Here is an 18,173-nt window from a genome sequence, read left to right on the forward strand (position 1 = left end):
TGGCTCACGAAAGCTCATCCCCTACCAGAAAATATTTTTGTTAGTCTTTAAGGTGCTACTGGACTCTTGCCCTTTTTGATGGAGCCCGTCCACCTCTGGTTGGGTCTGCCTCTTTTCCTGCTGCCCTCCGCTTTTCCTAGCACGGCTGTCTTTTCCAGTGAATTTAGGCAAGGCCCCCGGAAAACTCGCCCTGGACTGACCTCCCCAGCAGCTCAGCTGGAGTCGGGGAGAAGGGCGGGCTCACGGAAGACGGTTTCCCCCCCCCCACCACCACCAGCAGCAGCACCAAAGCACGGGGAAGATCTCCATGGCGATCCCCCCGCCCGTGCGGGAGCGCAAGCAGGTCAGCAGCGGTTGCCACGGGAGCCGCATGCGGGGAGCCGCCCGCAGGCTCCAACTGGCCAGGCTCAACAGTCGCGGGAGGCTTGAAAGTAATTAGGACGCCCGGGCAGGGGCTGCGGGGGCGGCCGCTGATTGGACGCGGCGCTATAAAGGCTGGGCCGGGGTCTCGGCGGCCGCTCGGAGTCCTTGCGGAGCCCCTCGCCGGTCCGGGCTGGGGGAGCGGAGGTAGCCGAGACTCCCCGGCTCTTGGGAATGGGGCTGTTGGGGAGGCTCTGCAGGACGAGGCTCTGCAGGAGCCCGGGGCCAGCGTTGGGTCGCTTGCCTTTGGAGTGGGCCTAGGGTTGCCGCGTCCCTCTTTGCCGCCGGCCGGCGGGGTTTGGCCAGGGGAGGGACTTCAGTGCCATAGAGTCCGATGGCCCACGCGTACATTTTCCCCTGGCGAGCCGGTCTCTGTCGGCTGGAGATCAGTTGTCCTAGCAGGCGATCTCCAGCTTAGTACCTTTGTATCCCTTTGGGAACGGCTGAATTCGTCTGTGCAGCTATGTTTTTGACTTGATGTCTCCTGGATTGGAGCCTAATAATTGTCAGTAAGCATAAGTTGCGTCTGTCGTCCCTATGGGAGATTTAAGACTGTTTAAACTGCTTGACGTGGAAATAGGCATATGGAATGACTCCGATTAAAACGGGGCTGAAGAAGAAAAGAAACGATCGTCTCCCTCATCACTCTTCTATGAAGACTTCTTTCCAGTTCTACTTACTTTGAACTTCTGGATATGTGTACCTCTGGGACTATTTAGATATAGTTGTGTGTGTGTGTGTGTGTGTGTGTGTATATATATATATATATATATATATATATATATATATATATATATATATATATATATATATATATATATATATATATTGTGTGTGTGTGTGTTGTCCTTGATTATTAGTTACCCTATGCACTTCAATAGATTTTGTTTATCATAGAGCCACTTTCATTTATTTCAGCCATTCCTGTGCTTATTTCCTAACCTGTGGTAAGAGTACCGGGGTGTTATTTTTGGTTGCTTAGTACCTGGAGGTTGGCAACCCTAAGTGGGGAGCTTTTTAGGAACGAAGGCGGGGTTATTCTGGTGGAAGATGCCTCCTGGGGACTCAGCCGGTGCAAGGCACAGCCCCCCACCCCAGAGGAGTACCACTCCCAAGTAGTACCGTTGCAGTACCACTCCCAAGTAATACCACCTTGGAGTAGTACCACTCCCAAGTAGTACCAAGTAGCACGCTGGGGATGCTGGTGCCTCCTGCCGACCTAACCATTGGGAGCTCTCCTGTGGTTTCTGGTTGTGGGATTGTCTTTCCCGCAATCCTGAGCAGTTTGCGCTGCCTCGAACTCAGATTGCTGGAGGAGGCGCTTGCGTTGGCCTGCCATGGCGAAGTCGAAGGGGCCGGCAAAATCGGGGCTTGTGACTTCATGGCAACTACACGTTGTGAACTGGAGTCTAGTTTGTTAGGACCCAAAATCAGCGCCGTCCTAAACAGAGTTGCCTGTTCTCAAGCCCATTAAAGTCACTGGGGTTAGAAGGGTGTATGTGTAGGATAGCACTGCCAAATCATTAGTTTTCAGGATTCTTCTTCTTTGTTCCTGTTTATTAAACAAATACTGCTTTTTCTCGTGGCTCAAGGAGGCCTCTTCCCGCCTTTGTTTCTCTTTTCTCCTCTAGATCACTTATTATAGATTATCTCTCGTGATTTAAGTGGGTTTGCATGGGAGCAAATTTTAAGTTCTTACATCTTTTGCATCAAAAGCCATTGAGCTCAGCAAGGCATAACTTTCTGGGTGATATTTTGAACCCTGATGCTAAGCATCTTTATTTGGAGCTAGGTTAAGTGTCTGTCTCCAGCGTTTACTGCAAGGTAACCATGAAGCTTTAGGATTAGCCTCTTCAACTGGATGCTCCTTTGGCAATTTTGTTGATGTGGTAGGATGGCAATAGTTCTGCAGAAAAGATGCTTGTCTAAGTGGTGTGTGGAATCCACTATTTTCTTAAACACTTTAATTTGACTGGTCTTTAGGAGGTTCTACTTCTAATATTTACAGTATGTCATGACCAGTATGTTGCCTGCCCTGAACTGATCCTGAACTGTGAATTGATCTGTTGGAATTGCTGATGCAGTTTAAGGCCCAGATCTACACATTCACTGGGAAGCCTTAAGCGAGCTACTTTCATTCCCCTTCATTCCCCCTATCAACAATATAGGATTAAAAGTTTTGGCCTACCTTGCAGGACTGTTATAGGATTATTGAAGTTGATGCACACGAAGTGCTTTGAACACTGAAAACACTACGTAAATACATGATGCTGTTGACCCACACACTAAATAATGCATCTTGCTGGATGAAAGATTTTTTAATAGATCTTTTTAAATAGATCTATTAAAATCTATTTAATAGATTTATTAAATCTATTAAACCACTGGTGATAGAATTTTTTTAAAGCTGCTCTTGCACACTGATGCTTGCTGTACCTTTTTCAAGTTTGCATCCTGAGGCAGGAGATCTGTTGCTTTTGAAAAGGGCAAATTCGTGAAGAACTCCCAAAATTATTTTAATGTTTATTCTTTTTTTTCCCCCTCCATCAGCTGCTGACCCTGAAGAAATGCGTCGTGGCAACAAGGGGGATGAGAAAGCACAAGCTTGGGGGCGGGAGGCTCTTCCTTTTGCTATGGAGTCTCGTGCCAATCAAAATCCCCCTCAGAGGGCTGTTCTTGGGGTGCTGACTGAAAATGGGCAGTATCTGAGATCTTGTGGCCAGGTAAATCTAGGGGGAAAGGCCAGCTGTTTGAACAGGGAGTATTATGGGGAGGGGTGGTAGCCCCAGAATGCATATCTTGCAAGTAGAAGGCCTCTGGCTTCATCCCTGGTAGCAGGGCTGGGAAGCCTAAGACTTTGGAGGGCAATTGCTATTTGAGGAGACATTACTGGCCATGACAGTTTCATATGTTCATTAATGCTAACATTCTGTTATCGAGTTTGTTAACCAAATAACACAGTAATGTCCTAAAAGGGATTGGGCCAAGAAAAGTTACCTTGTAGAAAAAGCCCTCTCAAAAAACAGGCTGAGTCCTAAAAGTGAAACCAGTTTCCACTTGTGACAATGAAATGCAAATCTCTGCTGTGCTTTTATTGTCTTGTGTACTGCAGAGCGGAAGGGGCGCTTTGGTTAAACTCCCACTTGCAGATTGTTCCTACAGTTCTGCTTCAGGTGCAGTTGAAACCATAGATCATTTTATTTTATACTGTAATCAATGGGTGTTGTTTCAGAATTTCTGGATTACGCCTATTCTGAACAAATGTCAATTTTTAGTTGAACCTTGGGTGGTCTTTTTACTGGCAGATGTTGATCCATTAATAATTAATAATAAGCTGTTGCTGGATTTTTTTGGCAATAATAGTTTCCTTAAGGTGTTCTTATGACGGGTTTTGATTTATATTATTTGTGGTAAAAATTATTCAATGTTTAATTTCATTGTGTAGTCGATTATTGATTTGATTTTGCTCAAGACCTTTCCTGAAAGAAAACAATGTTTTTTGTTTGGACTCTTAAGGGATTGACAAATTGCCTCTCCAATTGCCCCAGGAATTCCAGAATGTTTATAACAGACCTCTTAAAGGTTGCTTACATTGCTGAGCATCTTTTGTTGAACAATAATGCCCAAGCTTGATGTGTTTTGTTAACTGTTACAGTGGTGGTGCTTCAGGGTTTTTTGCTGATTCATAGGGCGAAAACGCATGGTCGCTTTAGCCTCCTTTCTTCCCTGTTTCAGCCAGGATTCAGCCAGGATCGAACACATGTTCGGCGAAACGCATGCGTTCGATCCTGGCTGAATCCTGGCTGAAACAGGGAATAAAGGAGGCTAAAGCAACCATGCGTTTTCACCCATAGCTGCAGCCTGGATGCTGTGGGTAAGGTATCAATAGTCTTGAAGTGGTGGTAGAATGCTCAGCTTGATATCTGACACTTCTAAGGATGGGAAAAGTTCATCTGTTTCCAGGAGATCTTTGCTGGTGTGTATGCACGCACCTCTGGGAATTACAGTTCCCCGCACCAGCCATGGCTGAGAGAGCTACTTGGAAATTCTATCTGTCCTCTTCCCTTCCCTTTCAAAGCTCAAGCAAGGTTGCTTGGGTTTGGAAGCTGGATGGGAGACATCAGTCACATTGCGTTTGCAAGAATGAATCAAAATAATTGACCCAAAGAGAGAGAGAAGATTATTCTGCAAGTGAAGTGGGTATTGATCAGGTGAGCTTGTCATTACAGTTTACAGGAATCCATCAAAAGTAAGGAGGTAAAATGGAAAAACCTGGCTTGAATGCTTATCTGGGAATGCAGAAGCTTATCTTAGATTCTCATCTTACATTCCAATAAGAGAATAGCTTTCAGGGGGCGGGGATGGGCATTCTCTTTGTAAGGCAACTGAGCATTAACAGGTGGACAAATTTATATTCCATTCCAAACCAGGTAATTGTAGGCTTCAGAGACATCACTGTGTATCATATACAGAAAATAAGTAGTAATTAAATACTGGTGGTAACTGTAAGCTTTTTCCAGTGAAGGGAGCGACTTCAGTCCTACCCTAGATACAGATTTATCCAGTGTAATGGTTTTAAGGAACTTCTTTGTATTGGTCCATCTGTGGTAGTACTAAGTGTTCTGACAGTAGCTCTAATAAAAGCCTGAGCAGAATCTCACAGCCTTGTTAATGGCAATCTCTTTGTGGGCAAGAACTGAATATGGGACTTTTAAAATGTTATGCCACAAGGTCCTTTCTAGCATGAGGTTAAAGAAGATGTTGTCAAAGTTGAGGAAGGGTCTTCAGAGATGGCATTGGTAGTCTCCCCCCCCCCTTTATTCCCTGAAGGATGTGGCTTGGATCCAGCTAAGTTCCTCATGGGTGGAAGTCCTCCAGGAGCAACATTTCAGGGGGCATTTTAGGCTGCAGCAGCAGTGTAGAGATGAGAAAGTCTAACTCCATGGGCAGGAATCCATCCACCCAGATAACAGTTGGGCTGGATCCAACCAAACCTCCCCCTTATTCTCCTATTTCTCTTCATTAGAAACAAGAGCATGCATACATGGTTTAAATTGGAGTTGCTTAAAATTGCAGGCAACCACATCTTCCTATGTTAGTCACTCACTGCATGCTTAAACTACTAAAAAGCTGAAGAATGAAATCTTCTGTCCTCTTAGTAGCAAATAATAAACTGGCACACAGAATGAGCATGCCTATCTGCCATTGTCTGCCTTTCCCCATATCCCCAAGTTTAGTACAAGTGTGCTAGAATACTGCAAAAATTTCAATTGGACATACAGTTGCTTGATCTAGAAAAGAACTTAAGCCTTTTCCTTTATTTTTACAGTTGTTTCATAATAGGAAACCATGGGTTCCAAGGTAACAGTTGGAAGAACTTTTTGCTTTAAATTCTACACATGAGAGTATCTAGTTCTGCACTCCAGTAATTAAAAAACTACTTACCATCTGCTCAGGGCCTTGTGGACAAATTAGACATTTTTAATGGATTTTGAAGGTAAGACTGGAAAAATCCTGGACAACAGTGCCTAAAATTTGCTGCTGCTGCTTGGAGTCTAGGATACTGTTTCTGCGTTCCCAAATTCCTGATGTTTGTTTCATTTACTAGAAACCATGTTCCCATTCTCCCCCCACCCCCCAGGGAACTACCACCATGCGATGCTTCTCCGGATCTGAAAATGTCTTTCCTGTTCCTGGAAAGAATGTGTTGCCCACTTGCATGTCCTTGAAGCAGGGCTTCACTGTTTACGTAGATGAACTAGAACAGAAAAATACCTCCAGCGGTGCTGCTATAGAAGAGGTGGAACCAAGTATGTGTGAAATTGACACCACCACACTGAAACCTAGCTTTCACCTGCTGTTGGACTTGAGTACAGGTACGGCTCCTCATACAGCTAAGGTTTTTAACTTGTCATAGGTGTATGAGATGTTCGTTATTGGTAGAAATAGTGACCCCTAATGATGAAAGAGTAAATTGAAATGGATAGTTTGTTTACATTCCTTCTTTAATTAGTGTTTCCTGAATATGATTGTAACTTAGTGTCTCCAATGCTGGTTGATACATCGCTGCAGTCACAAAAGGAAGATCACCATCGTCACAAAGTGGATGTCGTAGGCATTGTAGAATACGCTGAAGATATTCATTGCTATCTGAGAGAGGCTGAAGTGAGTGGTACTTTGAACAAGCTTGTTAGCACGTTGACTGGTGTTTGACCCCTGAGTAAGGGCTGTACATAGAGTGTATAGACTTGGATTCTCACTGGTAAGAGGGGAATTGGGGGCACGGGGATAATTTGTTGCTATGGAGTTATGGCCCCTGATTAGTCTTTGCCTGCCAGAAGGCATATGCTGGCATTAAACGTAAAGGTAGTCCCCTGTGCAAGCACCGGGTCATTACTGACCAATAGGGTGATGTTACACCATGGCATTTACTAGGCAGACTTTGTCCACAGGGTGGTTTGCCAGTGCCTTCCCCATTCATCTTCCTTTTACCCCCAGGCAAGCTGGGTATTCATTTTACCAACCTCGGAAGGATGGAAGGGTGAGTCAACCTTGAGCCGGCTACCTGAAACCAACTTCCGTCGGGATTGAAATCAGTTCATGAGCAGAGCTTTGAGTGCAGTAATGCAGCTTACCACTCTGCACCACGGGGCTCTTATGCTAACATTACAAAGTCTTAAAATTTTGACCTGGAAAAAACCTGCTTTCCCTCTTTTACTAAACATTTTACTAAACATTTTTAACATCTGGCATGATGAAGAGTTCAGATGAACTCGAAAGCTGGCACACTGTGTTAGTGGGTTGGTCCTAATAAAAGACATTACATGGATCTAAATATTGTCGAAGGCATTACATGGATCGTGTTATTGGATTTTTCTTTTGGACTGATAAAGCTGTAAACAACTTGTATACATAATATGCTCAGTGCTATGCAGAATCTTTTTGTTTTGTTTAACAAGGCACCCTGATCTCCAGTTGTACTTTGCATGGCTCATCCTGGTGGGTGTAAATTTCCCCTAATATGCTTTCTTATTTGCCTAGCTAGAAGGGTCATACTGGGAGAGCCGAGTGATACATAATGTTGACCATCTGGAGTGTTGATTTGCACCATTGATCTTGTTATACCTATTTGTCACCAGTGGCTTTTATCAAGAGTGGGTTATATGCATGCTGATTGGTTGTTGTGTTTGGGTGTGGGATGGTGATCTACCTGCTGTCTCTTAACACTGCTTGACCTTTTGGTCTTTGTGTGTGGCTGATGACTCAGTGCATCTGAAATGGGCTTTGACTCATCCAAGCTTATGCTATAAACTTTAGTCTCTTTTATTAGAATTGTTTTTGGGATGCCTTCACATTCTTATTGCTTTGTTGTGTCCAGTCACTCTCTTCCCTTTCTTTTCAATTGCTCTGTACCTTGCTTAGTCTTTATCAGAGCCTTCTGAAAGGAACAGTAGAAACAGATGCATTCTGTATGAGGGCTCAGGCAAGTTATCATCATGCAACCTTTAAAGTTAGACTTGATAAAGGATTTTGTTTCTTTCTCCCAGTGGAGTCCTGGATATTCTGCATGAGGGTGACATTAATTTTCAGACACAGAGGATAAATGATTTTTTGTGTTGCTTTGGGAGGGGTGTACTTGGTTGCCCTAGATTGGTTTTGTGATACTTACAAAGAAACATAAGTCAAACATAATTAAAATTTGGCAGAAGAAGCCTGCATGGGTCACAATACACACTGTATGCCATCACATGTCCTACAAACATGTACTCACTATTATGTCTTGTGGTGGATGTTTGCACCTTGTATGCACACTCAGTAACCAATGATAATTGTGGTCTTTTCCCTTAATAGATTAGTAACACTTCTGTTGAAAACAGAATGAAAAATTTGAGCAAAGCTACTAATAAAATTTAGCTGGGATAAGTTTATAGTCCAATATTGAACATGGGCTGCAACACAAATGGGTTCCCTCTGGGAAAATCCATTGTTTGCTTCACCCCAGAAAAGAATCAATGGTATTTTTTTCCTTTTGATATTGTGCAACAGACCTCCAGTGACAACGTAAAAGGTAAAGCAGCAGAGCTCCTAACTTCTGCCTTTTTGCAAGAAGAGTGCGCCTGGGGTAGGTAGTTAGCACTGATGTTCAGGACTAAGAATTAAGAGGGTCTCCAGACAATTCTTCATTGTGGTTGAATCTGCCACTTAGTTTAACCAAATGCTTGTTTAGCCAGACTTCAGTGATGTAGAAGATTCTCCAGGCAGCTGGTTTAATGCTCAGTTAATTGTACATCTTACATTTTATTGCTTTCATCATATGTATACAGCAGATAAGGAACTGGTCCCTATGTTCCATTTGTAACTTAGTTTCAAGAACATACCGTGACAATATATATACATATATGAAATTCCGCAGTTCCCTGTATAGAACTTCTAAGGCGCCCCTAGCTGAATTTGAAAACTTTTCACCAAGTCTCCTTTCATAGTTCTTTCTTCAGCCTGAAGAATTTCCTCTCTTTTTTCTCGTGCCCTGTTTTCCAGACTTCTGTTCCTGCTCTTCGATTTCTTCCCAACTTCCCTGCATGTCAAATGCAGTAACCAAAACTGAATACAGTCCTCCACAAAGTCATTCCATAAGTAGCATAGTGAGTGTCAAGGGCCTTATGTGACTTGCTTGTAAAACATCAGTGTAGTGTTTGTACCACTGCAACAAAGTCCCTGATTTGTATTCAGTGCCTGTCAACTATGATCCTTGGTCCTTATCAGTACTGCTACTTGCTAGACAGATATTCCTCCAGTAGTAACTGGGTTTGTATGTGTGTTCTTACCAAAGTATAGACCTTTGTTAGCTTTAACGTAATAGCTAATGTTGAAGAGTGCGAGCATGGTATAGTGGTTAAAATGTCAGGCTAGGATCTGGGAAATCAAGGTTCCAGTCGCCACTCTGCCATGGAAACCTGCATGGAAACACACTCTCAGCCTCGACCCTGGCAAGTGTTTGGATGGGAGACCTCCAAGGAATACCATGGTCATGACACGGAGGCAGGCAATGGCAAACAACCTCTGAACCTCTGTTGCCTTGAAAACCCTACAGGGTCACCATAAGTCAGCTGCAATTTGACAGCAAAAACAACAACCCTGATGTTGAGATCATTTTTGCAATTCTTTCTTATTTTGGAATGTCTGCAAATTTCAGAAGTGTACCAATTTTTCCCCTCAGTTAGTGAATATATTTAAATAGGGCTGTGCCCAAGATAAGTTGACACATTCAGTTTCTTTACATTGTTCATGAAGATGCTGAGCCATTCACAACTGCTCCTTGTGCAAGACAAGCCATTCTAAATAGGATTGTAGGTTCTGCAAAGCTCCAGTCAAACACCAAGCTTGTATTGTGTGATACCGGGAGTTCAAGTGTTCAATAAAAGAAAGTGTCAGGTTTGGTTCATTCACTTATTTGGAGGCTAAATTATCTTCCAAGCAGGTCCGGAACAGGCCAAAGCCATGCTACATGAGGAAGCAGCCAGATATCACTGTCTGTATGCGCACAATTTTGGTGGATTGGCTGGTAGAAGTTGGGGAAGAATACAAGCTTCACACAGAGACTCTGTACCTTGCTGTAAACTACTTGGACCGCTTTCTCTCTTGTATGTCTGTCCTTCGAGGAAAACTTCAGCTTGTAGGAACAGCAACAATTCTTCTAGCTGCGTAAGTAGCCGTGCTTGAGAGATCAGACCTTGGGTGGAGGATGACAGCTTTGGGCCACTTAAGGGAGGTGTGCAGATATCTGTTTTGAATGCTCATGAACCAAGAAAAGGAAATTTCAATCTGGTCCTAAGCTTCACTTTTGGGGGGCCTGGTGCCATTTGGTAACATGGGCCTCCTAAAGTCCATCCTTGTGAGATGTAAAAGCCAAAATAAAGGGGAGGGTCTATTTTATTTTTTAAAATGTAATAAATAGACCTTATGGTAATAGGCTTCTAGCCTGGGCTCCCCGCTCCCCTCCCCTGGGACACTAGGCCACATAAGGTGAACCTGTTTCTTGAACACAGGAAGCTGCCTTATACTGAATCAGACCCTTGGTCCATAAAAGTCAATATTGTCTACTCAGACCAGCAGCGGCTCTCCAGGATCTCAGGTAGATGTCTTTCATATCACATACTTGCCTGGTCTCCTTAACTGGAGATGTCGGGGATTGAACCTGGGACCTTCTGCATGCCAAGCAGATGCTCTACCACTGAGCCACAGCCCCTCCCCATGATGGTTTTTGATTCCAGTATAATTGCTGGCTGCATATGTTAAGTTGGGACCCATCATAGGATTGCCCCAAAGCAATCATGTTATGAAATAACTGTGTCTGCATTGATTTGCAAGCTGATGGGGCACAGAATATTACTTTGCTTGTTCTGCATGGCTTGATGATACTCACTAGAGCTTTATGTTTAGCTGGCTGACCTGCTGATTGAACACAACTTCTTTTGGGTAATTTGGAAACTGTTTTGAGTTGGGCACATAGTGGCCTTGGAAGAGTTTGTACATTTTTCAGGCTTAGGTAATGATAGCTTTATCAGCTGTAAAATTGCTATCTGAAACATTAATAACATTTTTCTGTAAAGTAAAAATTACAGGTGAGTATGAAATATTTTATCGAATCGAGTGTAATGCCTTGCTGACATTCTGAGGCTTAGTAATGGTGGTGGGGTTTTTTTTTTAAAGATGAACAGCTGTATTAATGATGTACTTGTTACTGAAGGCTTGCTCAGTTCTGTTGTATATAAAAGCAATGAATGGATTTAAAAAATCTACAGGGGGAGTCATCCAAGGCATACATTTCTTCAAACTGGGCTAATGTTCAGGTTGGCAGAAAAATATTAAAACTATTTATAGGGGTCAACCCCCTCCCTCCAAGTAACGTGCACTGTCTACATATGAACAGATGCCACAGAAAGCTTTTGTGAAAAATGGAAAGAGGGAAAAGGTAGAAATATTGGCTGAGGGAAGAGGGAGGAAACCATGTAACCAGAATGGAGAGAAGCGAAGCAAATGACTAGTGAATAGGGCTGTCGTGAGTGTTTTTGGTGTCCCAGGCAAACTATGACTTTGGTCTCCACCTGACATTAGCTGTAGAGAAAAATTAAAGTGCTAAATTTGATACTCGCATTGGTAAGAGGTAACATATTACTATTACAGTAAAGAGAGAAAATTATCTTCTGTCTAATCTGGTGCCCTCGATGGATGATTGGTTTTCCTGTATGGTTGGCTGGTCCTTCTAGGGAGGGTCAAGGAGGAAATGGAAACTGTGGGGGAATTTCCCCTTTTCCAATCTGGTCTTACTTAATTTGGGTCTAGTACTAAAGGAATAAAATACATTGGTCATCTAAGCCTGTTGCAGCACTATAGTAGAGGTTCTTCCTGGAAGTAATATAAGGATACTGGTAGCCAGTAAGCCAGGTGGATATGCTCTGTAGTGGAGCTATTCATTAAATCTCTCCGGATAATGTTACCCGTTGCTGGTGCTTAATGCAGGTGCTGACTTAAAGCTTTCTCTACCCTTCCCCCCAGGAAATATGAAGAAATCTATCCACCAGAGGTAGAAGAATTTGTATATATAACAGATGATACCTACACCAAAAAGCAGTTACTGAGAATGGAACACTTGCTTCTTAAAGTTCTGGCTTTTGACTTGACAGTACCAACCATCAACCAGTTTCTTCTTCAATATTTACAGAGGCATGTTGTCTGTCTCAAGACTGAGAATTTCGCCAGGGTAGGCAACCTTCTCCAAATGTCTAGAGGTTCTTCAAGAAAACAAAAATGATTTGGCACCAACCTTAGCGGTTGGGCTGTTGTGGGTGCATCCTCTGGAGTAAAGTGTGTGGTCTATCACTCAGAAGCTCAGTTTTCTGAAAAATATAACAAACTTTATGCCCCAATGGCTGATGTCTTTTGAACCATGTCATATCTGTCTACATGTGTTTTAGCAAAACTAAGGTATTGAACAGTAGGACTACATGACATAATTCTGTCCCACAAATATATCTATCCATTTATATTTAAATTATATACCATCAGATTCTCAAACTAGTAGGCAACAATAAGTCAATTCATAGCCAATAAATTGCAGTAATGTTAAAACATTTAAATACAAAAACAGAACCCAAGCCAATAATTTTATGCTTACTTTTATCATGGTGAACTATGAGGAACCCCCCAATTGCTGCCTTCAACCCATATGTCAGGACCTTCATCTGGCCAGCCTAGTCACAAACACGTACGGAGCTGGCCAGTGGCCCACTGATTTGCCCAAAATGCTGCTCCTTGGGAGACAGGGGCCCTCAAGAGGGGCAAATGGGGAATGTGCAACAGGAAGGTGGAATTGGTGGAAATTAGGTTTTCCATTAGCAGAAAAATTAATCTGGATCCAACCTACACTCTTTTTATCTTGTGGGAGCAGTGGACTGGACTAAGTTACTCATTGAAGATCATATTCTGTTACAAAACAGCAATTTAGCTGACTGAGTGGATGTTTAATAAGTCTAAGCAGAAAGGTTGAGCACCCTTGGCCATAGTCTAGTGCAGGCTTACAGATAGTGAGTGCTGTGCTGTTTGAATCTCTCTGCCTCAGTAAAGTTATCCGCAGAATGCTATCCTTGTGGTTAAAGAAGCATATGACTGTCTTCTCTTAGTATGTAGCAGAATTGAGCCTACTTGAAGCTGATCCGTTCCTGAAGTATCTTCCCTCACAAATGGCAGCAGCTGCTTACTGTCTAGCAAATTATACCGTGAACAGGCATTTCTGGGTAAGTCTGCTTCTGGCATACTAAATTGTTCACTTTACTACCTTAGCTTGGGTGTAAGGCCTTTTGAGAACAATTCAGAATGTAAGGGAGGAGGTGGTGTTATTGGCTTGCTTAACAACAGACTTCCAAGTTAGTCAACACAGTCAAAATGGCCCTAGTTTCCAAAAAATATGAGAATCCCTCATATGAGTACATGCATGGGTAGGTGGTAGAGCATCTGCCTTGCATTTCCTAGTATCTTCAGATAAAAGGGTTATATAGAAAGAGCCAGCATAGTGTAGTGGTTCGGAGCGGTGGACTCTAATCTGGAGAACCGGGTTTGATCCCTCACTCCTCCACATGAAGCCAGCTGGGTGACCTCGGGCTAGTCACAGTTCTCTGAACTCTCTCAGCCCCACCAACGCGCAAGGTATTGTGGGGAGAGGAAGGAAAGGAGATTGTAAGCTAGTTTGATTCTCCTTTTAAAAAAAGGTAAGAAAATCAGCATATAAAAACCAACTCTTCTTCTAGTAGGTGATGTGAAAGACCTCTGAGACTCTGGACAGCCATTGTCAGAGTAGAGAATACTGACCTTGAGAGGCCAAGGATCTGACTTGGTATTAAGTCGGCTTCAAGCGTGTGTGTTCAGTCCATAGTGGTCTGTTAGAGCAGAAGCCAAAAAAAATGAGACCTTAAACTTTATAGATTAGTAGGGCATGAACTTTCATGTGCTTGATCACATTCTTTCAGATGCATGAAATGTTGTGTGGGTGGTGTCTGACATCAGTGTAGGAAAACTGAAACCTGGGATCAAAAGGTAGTGATTGGTAGGAGAGGGTGGAGGTGGCCAAGATGGCGTCGGAGGGCGAGCTGGGCAGGAAGTGGGGCTGGTGCTTGGCTGACTCCGTAGTCAAGGTGGGTGCTGGTTTTGGGCTGGGCATTGTCTTCTCGGTTGTCTTCTTTAAAAGGAAGACGTGGCCTATCACTTTTGGGTTGGGGATGAGTTTAGGAATGGCACACTCAAATTGCCAACACGACTTCCAGTCTCCTTACCTTCTCCATGGGAGATTTGTCAAGGATCAATGACAGGCTGCTGGTGGATTCCTCTGTGGCAGAGGGATGGCGAGACCTTGCTTCTTCCTCCAGAGGATCAACCTGCCCCAGCAGCAAGGCAGAGCACTCTGCAAGCACTTACCTGATGCTCTTTTCTACGGCCAGCTTATTTATGCCTGAAACCAAATCTTGTTTGGTATCTTCTGCTGGGGACTGCAAGCAAGGGGCTGTTCTGAGAAAATAAAATCCAACCATACGTGTGCACACACACACACACACAAAAGATAGTGATTGGTAAATTCTGACTTCTGTTGGTTCTTGTAGGTTATCCGGGCTGTGTGACCGTGGTCTTGGTATTTTTACCAAGACCACAGTCACACAGCCCGGATAACCTACAAGAACCAATGAACTCTGACTGTGAAAGCCTTCAACAATATTCTGACTTCTGTGTTTAGCTATTCAAGATAAGCTCAGTGCCCATTTACAGTTAAATAACCTTAGCCTTCAAAGTACCCCTCCTTTGTTCAGCATTCAGGAGTTGTCAATAGACAAACTCTCTAACGGGGTCACCTATTGTGTTAAAAGGAATCTTCTGTCAATATAGTTTTAAGTTGACCTTAATGAGTGTTTGCTTCAGTTTGACCTCTGTTGATACCGAAGCTGTATTCACTCAAACAAAAACAAAAAAATTAAGTGACACATCCAATAAACCTACAGGTCAGGAAGGTGGTAACCATGTCCTGATGGGAATAAGAAATTCTCAACACCTCTCTTTAACACTACCAATTCTGCATCTAGAGATACTGAAAGGAAAAGGGTCGCTGAAACCAGGCTACCGTCAGAGGTCAGCCAAAGCCTCTCATGGTTTAATGGATGAGCAGGATACATGGTGCATTAGATCTGTCTGAATGAACGGCTGTGGCTGTAACTACTCTGTTCTTCTGATCAGCCAGAAACTCTTGCTGCTTTCACCGGATACTCGCTAAGCGAGATAGTGCCTTGTCTGAGTGATCTGCACAAAGCGTGCCTTGATGCTCCTTATCGGCCACAGCAAGCGATAAGAGAAAAGTACAAGATGACAAAGTAAGTTTCTTCTCCTTGTGTTCTGTGCCCTCCTGGGCTCTGTGTTGCAACAGACACTAAGACCATTTCTGCCCTCTGGCTTATCTGCCCTGGGTGTTCAGTGCTTTTGGGAAGTGGGTTTATTCCTGCTTTCCTACAGCATCATGGTACATTCATGCACCTCCTGGGGTTTTCCTGGCTTTTCTTCAGTCTTTCTCAGACCTGCTTTGCTCTGAAGTTTTGGAAAAGATCACAGTAGAGCCTGGGTGGCTACAGTGTGGGCATGGAAATTCAGATTTTTCTCACCCAGGTGGCAGCCTTTTTCCCTAACTCTGTTCCTGCAGCAGTCATTTCCTCCCCTGCCTCGGGGGGCGGGCTCTTTAAAAACAATTGGTACTAGATACCAATATACATGTGTACTGATATGTGCACACCAACATGTGTACCAGGCTCTCTGAAATCTCAGCTTTAATTTTAAAAGTCTCTGGCCCTTTCCATTGCAGAGATATAAACAGAAAGGCACATCTCCGAAACAGAAGGAGCTAGAAACTAACTTTGTAAACGAAAGCAGGGAATTCAGAGAACCAGGTACACACATTTGGGATAATGTTTCATTAGTATAACAATATTCTGGGTACCAATTTTTGTAAAAAAAAATGTAAAAAGCTCTGGTGTCCCCGGGGGGGGGGGGCACTACTGGGAGACTGGGGCAGGGAAAATACAGAAAACCTGTCATGTGGAAGTCCCATTGCTGCTGCAATTTATCAGCCGTCACACCAGCCATGGGGAAACCACACAAGGATGTTCTTTTGTGGAAAGCACCTGAAATTGTGATCACTGGGTGCAAAGCTGGGGGCAGGGCCATAAAGCTGCAGTAGTCAGACTCTCCGGTTGAGTCTACCTGTATGGAAATTCAGCTGACACGAGGGCTGCCGACAACCTGGAGGAAAAAAAACGCCCTGACTTCTTAAGAGGCTCAATGCAATGTTCTGTACCAAGTGTTGTTATGGGTTAGAGTTAACCCTAACCCTTACCGTAGGTGACCATTTTCACACATTACCCCTCTTCTAAGAGGGCAGGACTTTTTCCCCCTCCAGGCTTTTGGCAGCCCTAAGTTGATGTGTGGGCCACGTTGTATGGAGCTTTTTTTTTTTAAGGTGGCTTTTGTAGCAGGCTAGACATCCAAGAAACCTGAATTATGTGGTGTGTGTGAAAAACATCCAAATAAGGCAGGTATTTTGCTAAAGGTCCTTTCTCCTTCTTGAAGGACAAGGATGTAGAACAGCAAAGTCCCCCTATGTCAATGTGAAACCCTGCTCAGAATTGGACTCTTTACCCCCCTCCCAGTTTTGGCAAGCTTATGTAGGATTGCCTCACATGTAATTATCCAGGGCATCGTTGTGTGCTGCAGGTTGACCCCTGGTATTTCAATTTAAAGGATCTCAGGGAGCAAGTGGTAAGAGGAGATCTTCCTCTGCCTAAAACCCTGCTGAGCTTCTGCCAAACTGAGTAGATAATAGTGAAAAAGATTAACCGGTGTTCTTGACTTAGTGTAAGGCAGCTTTACATATATACTATCACTATGCTTGCTTTGGGTGTGTTTCAATTAAAAATATGCCATTACAAGGACTGGACACCTTTTTAAATGAAGGGGAGCATTCTTGGGCTGCTGAACTCCACATCTTGCTCTTGTGTAGTCTTGGAATTGCTAAATAGCCCTGAATGAGTGTCCAAATGCTTATTCCAGGGTAGAATTCCAGGCCACTGAGTTCTCATGTTTCACAATTGCTGAAGCTCTTATCAAAAGGAAGATCCCTAACTCTGTAATCTGCAACTTCCCTCCATGGCAGGTACATGCAAGTATCCCTCCTGGAACCGCCAGCGGTCCTTCCTCTGCAGTGAACCGCACAGAAACAGAAGCACTTGCCTCTGATCAATAGAGTTGATCGTCCCAGTGTTAGTTGGGCACTGCAGGTCATGTGTCGATAATGTTGCCGAAACTTATTTTTAGTTGCTGTTTTTAGCGTATAGCCCATACCTCATTGCAAGGACTCAGTACTGTAGTTTTAATCTAAACTAAAAGCACTTAAAACTAAAAGCACTTTTAATAAACATCTCCATCGTTAAAAACGTGTTAGTGGCTCTGCGTGTCTTTGTGAGCAGCAAATTCTGAATGGGGCAGGTTGGAACAGTCATAGTAAATGGGCAGACGTAAAAATGGGCAGAGAACAAAATTTCTCTGCCTGACAGACTTTAATTTGGCTGGGCAGGCATTTCTATGCCTCAGGGAACTGGCAAAAAGCCACGCAAGCAGAAGCCAAGCTTAGGTTCCAAACCATAATGTGTGCAGACACTTGGAGGGAAAAGCATTTCTGGATGCTCTGGCTGTTTATACCACATTTATACCATATTCTTGAAGTGGTTTCCAACACATACATCATAAAAATAAAGTCTGGCTGTAACCTGCATTAGGATAAACAATAAACCTCCTGAAAGAAGTCCATAAAATCTAAATGGGGGGAGGGAAGTACAGTAGGATGAGGAAAGGAAAAATAAATCTCTTTGCCTGGTGCCAAAGAAGAAAAGGAGTTGGTTTTTATATGCCAACTTTCTCTCCCACTTAAGGAAGAATCAAACTGGTTACAATCACCTTCCCTTCCCCACAACAGATGCCCTGTGAGGTAGGTGGGGCTGAGAGAGGTTTAAGAGCTGTGACTAGCCCAAGGTCACCCAGCAGGCTTCATGTGTAGGAGTGGGGAAAGAAATCCAGTTCACCAGATTAGCCTCCGCTATTCATGTGGAGTGGGGAGTCAAACCCAGTTCTCCAGATCAGATACCATCGCTCCAAACCACTGCTCTTAACCA

The 18,173-nt window shown here is 43.6% G+C and overlaps 2 protein-coding genes across 2 annotated transcripts; both read left to right on the plus strand.

Annotated features, from left to right (window-relative positions):
* The first annotated feature begins 307 nt into the window (after nucleotides 1-307).
* Nucleotides 308-17,267, plus strand: CCNA1 (cyclin A1). Its single transcript, XM_056858162.1, has 9 exons — nucleotides 308-431; nucleotides 2,971-3,143; nucleotides 6,062-6,296; nucleotides 6,461-6,585; nucleotides 9,899-10,122; nucleotides 11,977-12,181; nucleotides 13,101-13,214; nucleotides 15,196-15,329; nucleotides 17,159-17,267. Exons 1-9 carry the CDS (start codon nucleotides 308-310, stop codon nucleotides 17,208-17,210), a joined length of 1,386 nt encoding a protein of 461 aa, XP_056714140.1. The 3' UTR covers nucleotides 17,211-17,267.
* LOC130485214 (MICOS complex subunit MIC10-like) lies at nucleotides 14,036-14,307 on the plus strand. Its single transcript, XM_056858345.1, has one exon. It carries the CDS (start codon nucleotides 14,046-14,048, stop codon nucleotides 14,277-14,279), a length of 234 nt encoding a protein of 77 aa, XP_056714323.1. The 5' UTR covers nucleotides 14,036-14,045; the 3' UTR covers nucleotides 14,280-14,307.
* Nucleotides 17,268-18,173: the final 906 nt, after the last annotated feature.

This window comes from Euleptes europaea, chromosome 12 (genome assembly GCF_029931775.1).
Source record: "Euleptes europaea isolate rEulEur1 chromosome 12, rEulEur1.hap1, whole genome shotgun sequence".
In the NCBI taxonomy this organism is placed as follows: domain Eukaryota; kingdom Metazoa; phylum Chordata; class Lepidosauria; order Squamata; family Sphaerodactylidae; genus Euleptes; species Euleptes europaea.

Coding starts and splice junctions, on each gene's coding strand:
- LOC130485214 (XM_056858345.1), top strand. CDS start 14,046: ATGGCGTCGGAGGGCGAGCTGGGCAGGAAGTGGGGCTGGTGCTTGGCT.
- CCNA1 (XM_056858162.1), top strand. CDS start 308: ATGGCGATCCCCCCGCCCGTGCGGGAGCGCAAGCAGGTCAGCAGCGGT. Junction 6,586..9,898: donor GCTATCTGAGAGAGGCTGAA/GTGAGTGGTACT, acceptor TCTTCCAAGCAG/GTCCGGAACAGGCCAAAGCC. Junction 10,123..11,976: donor GCAACAATTCTTCTAGCTGC/GTAAGTAGCCGT, acceptor CCTTCCCCCCAG/GAAATATGAAGAAATCTATC.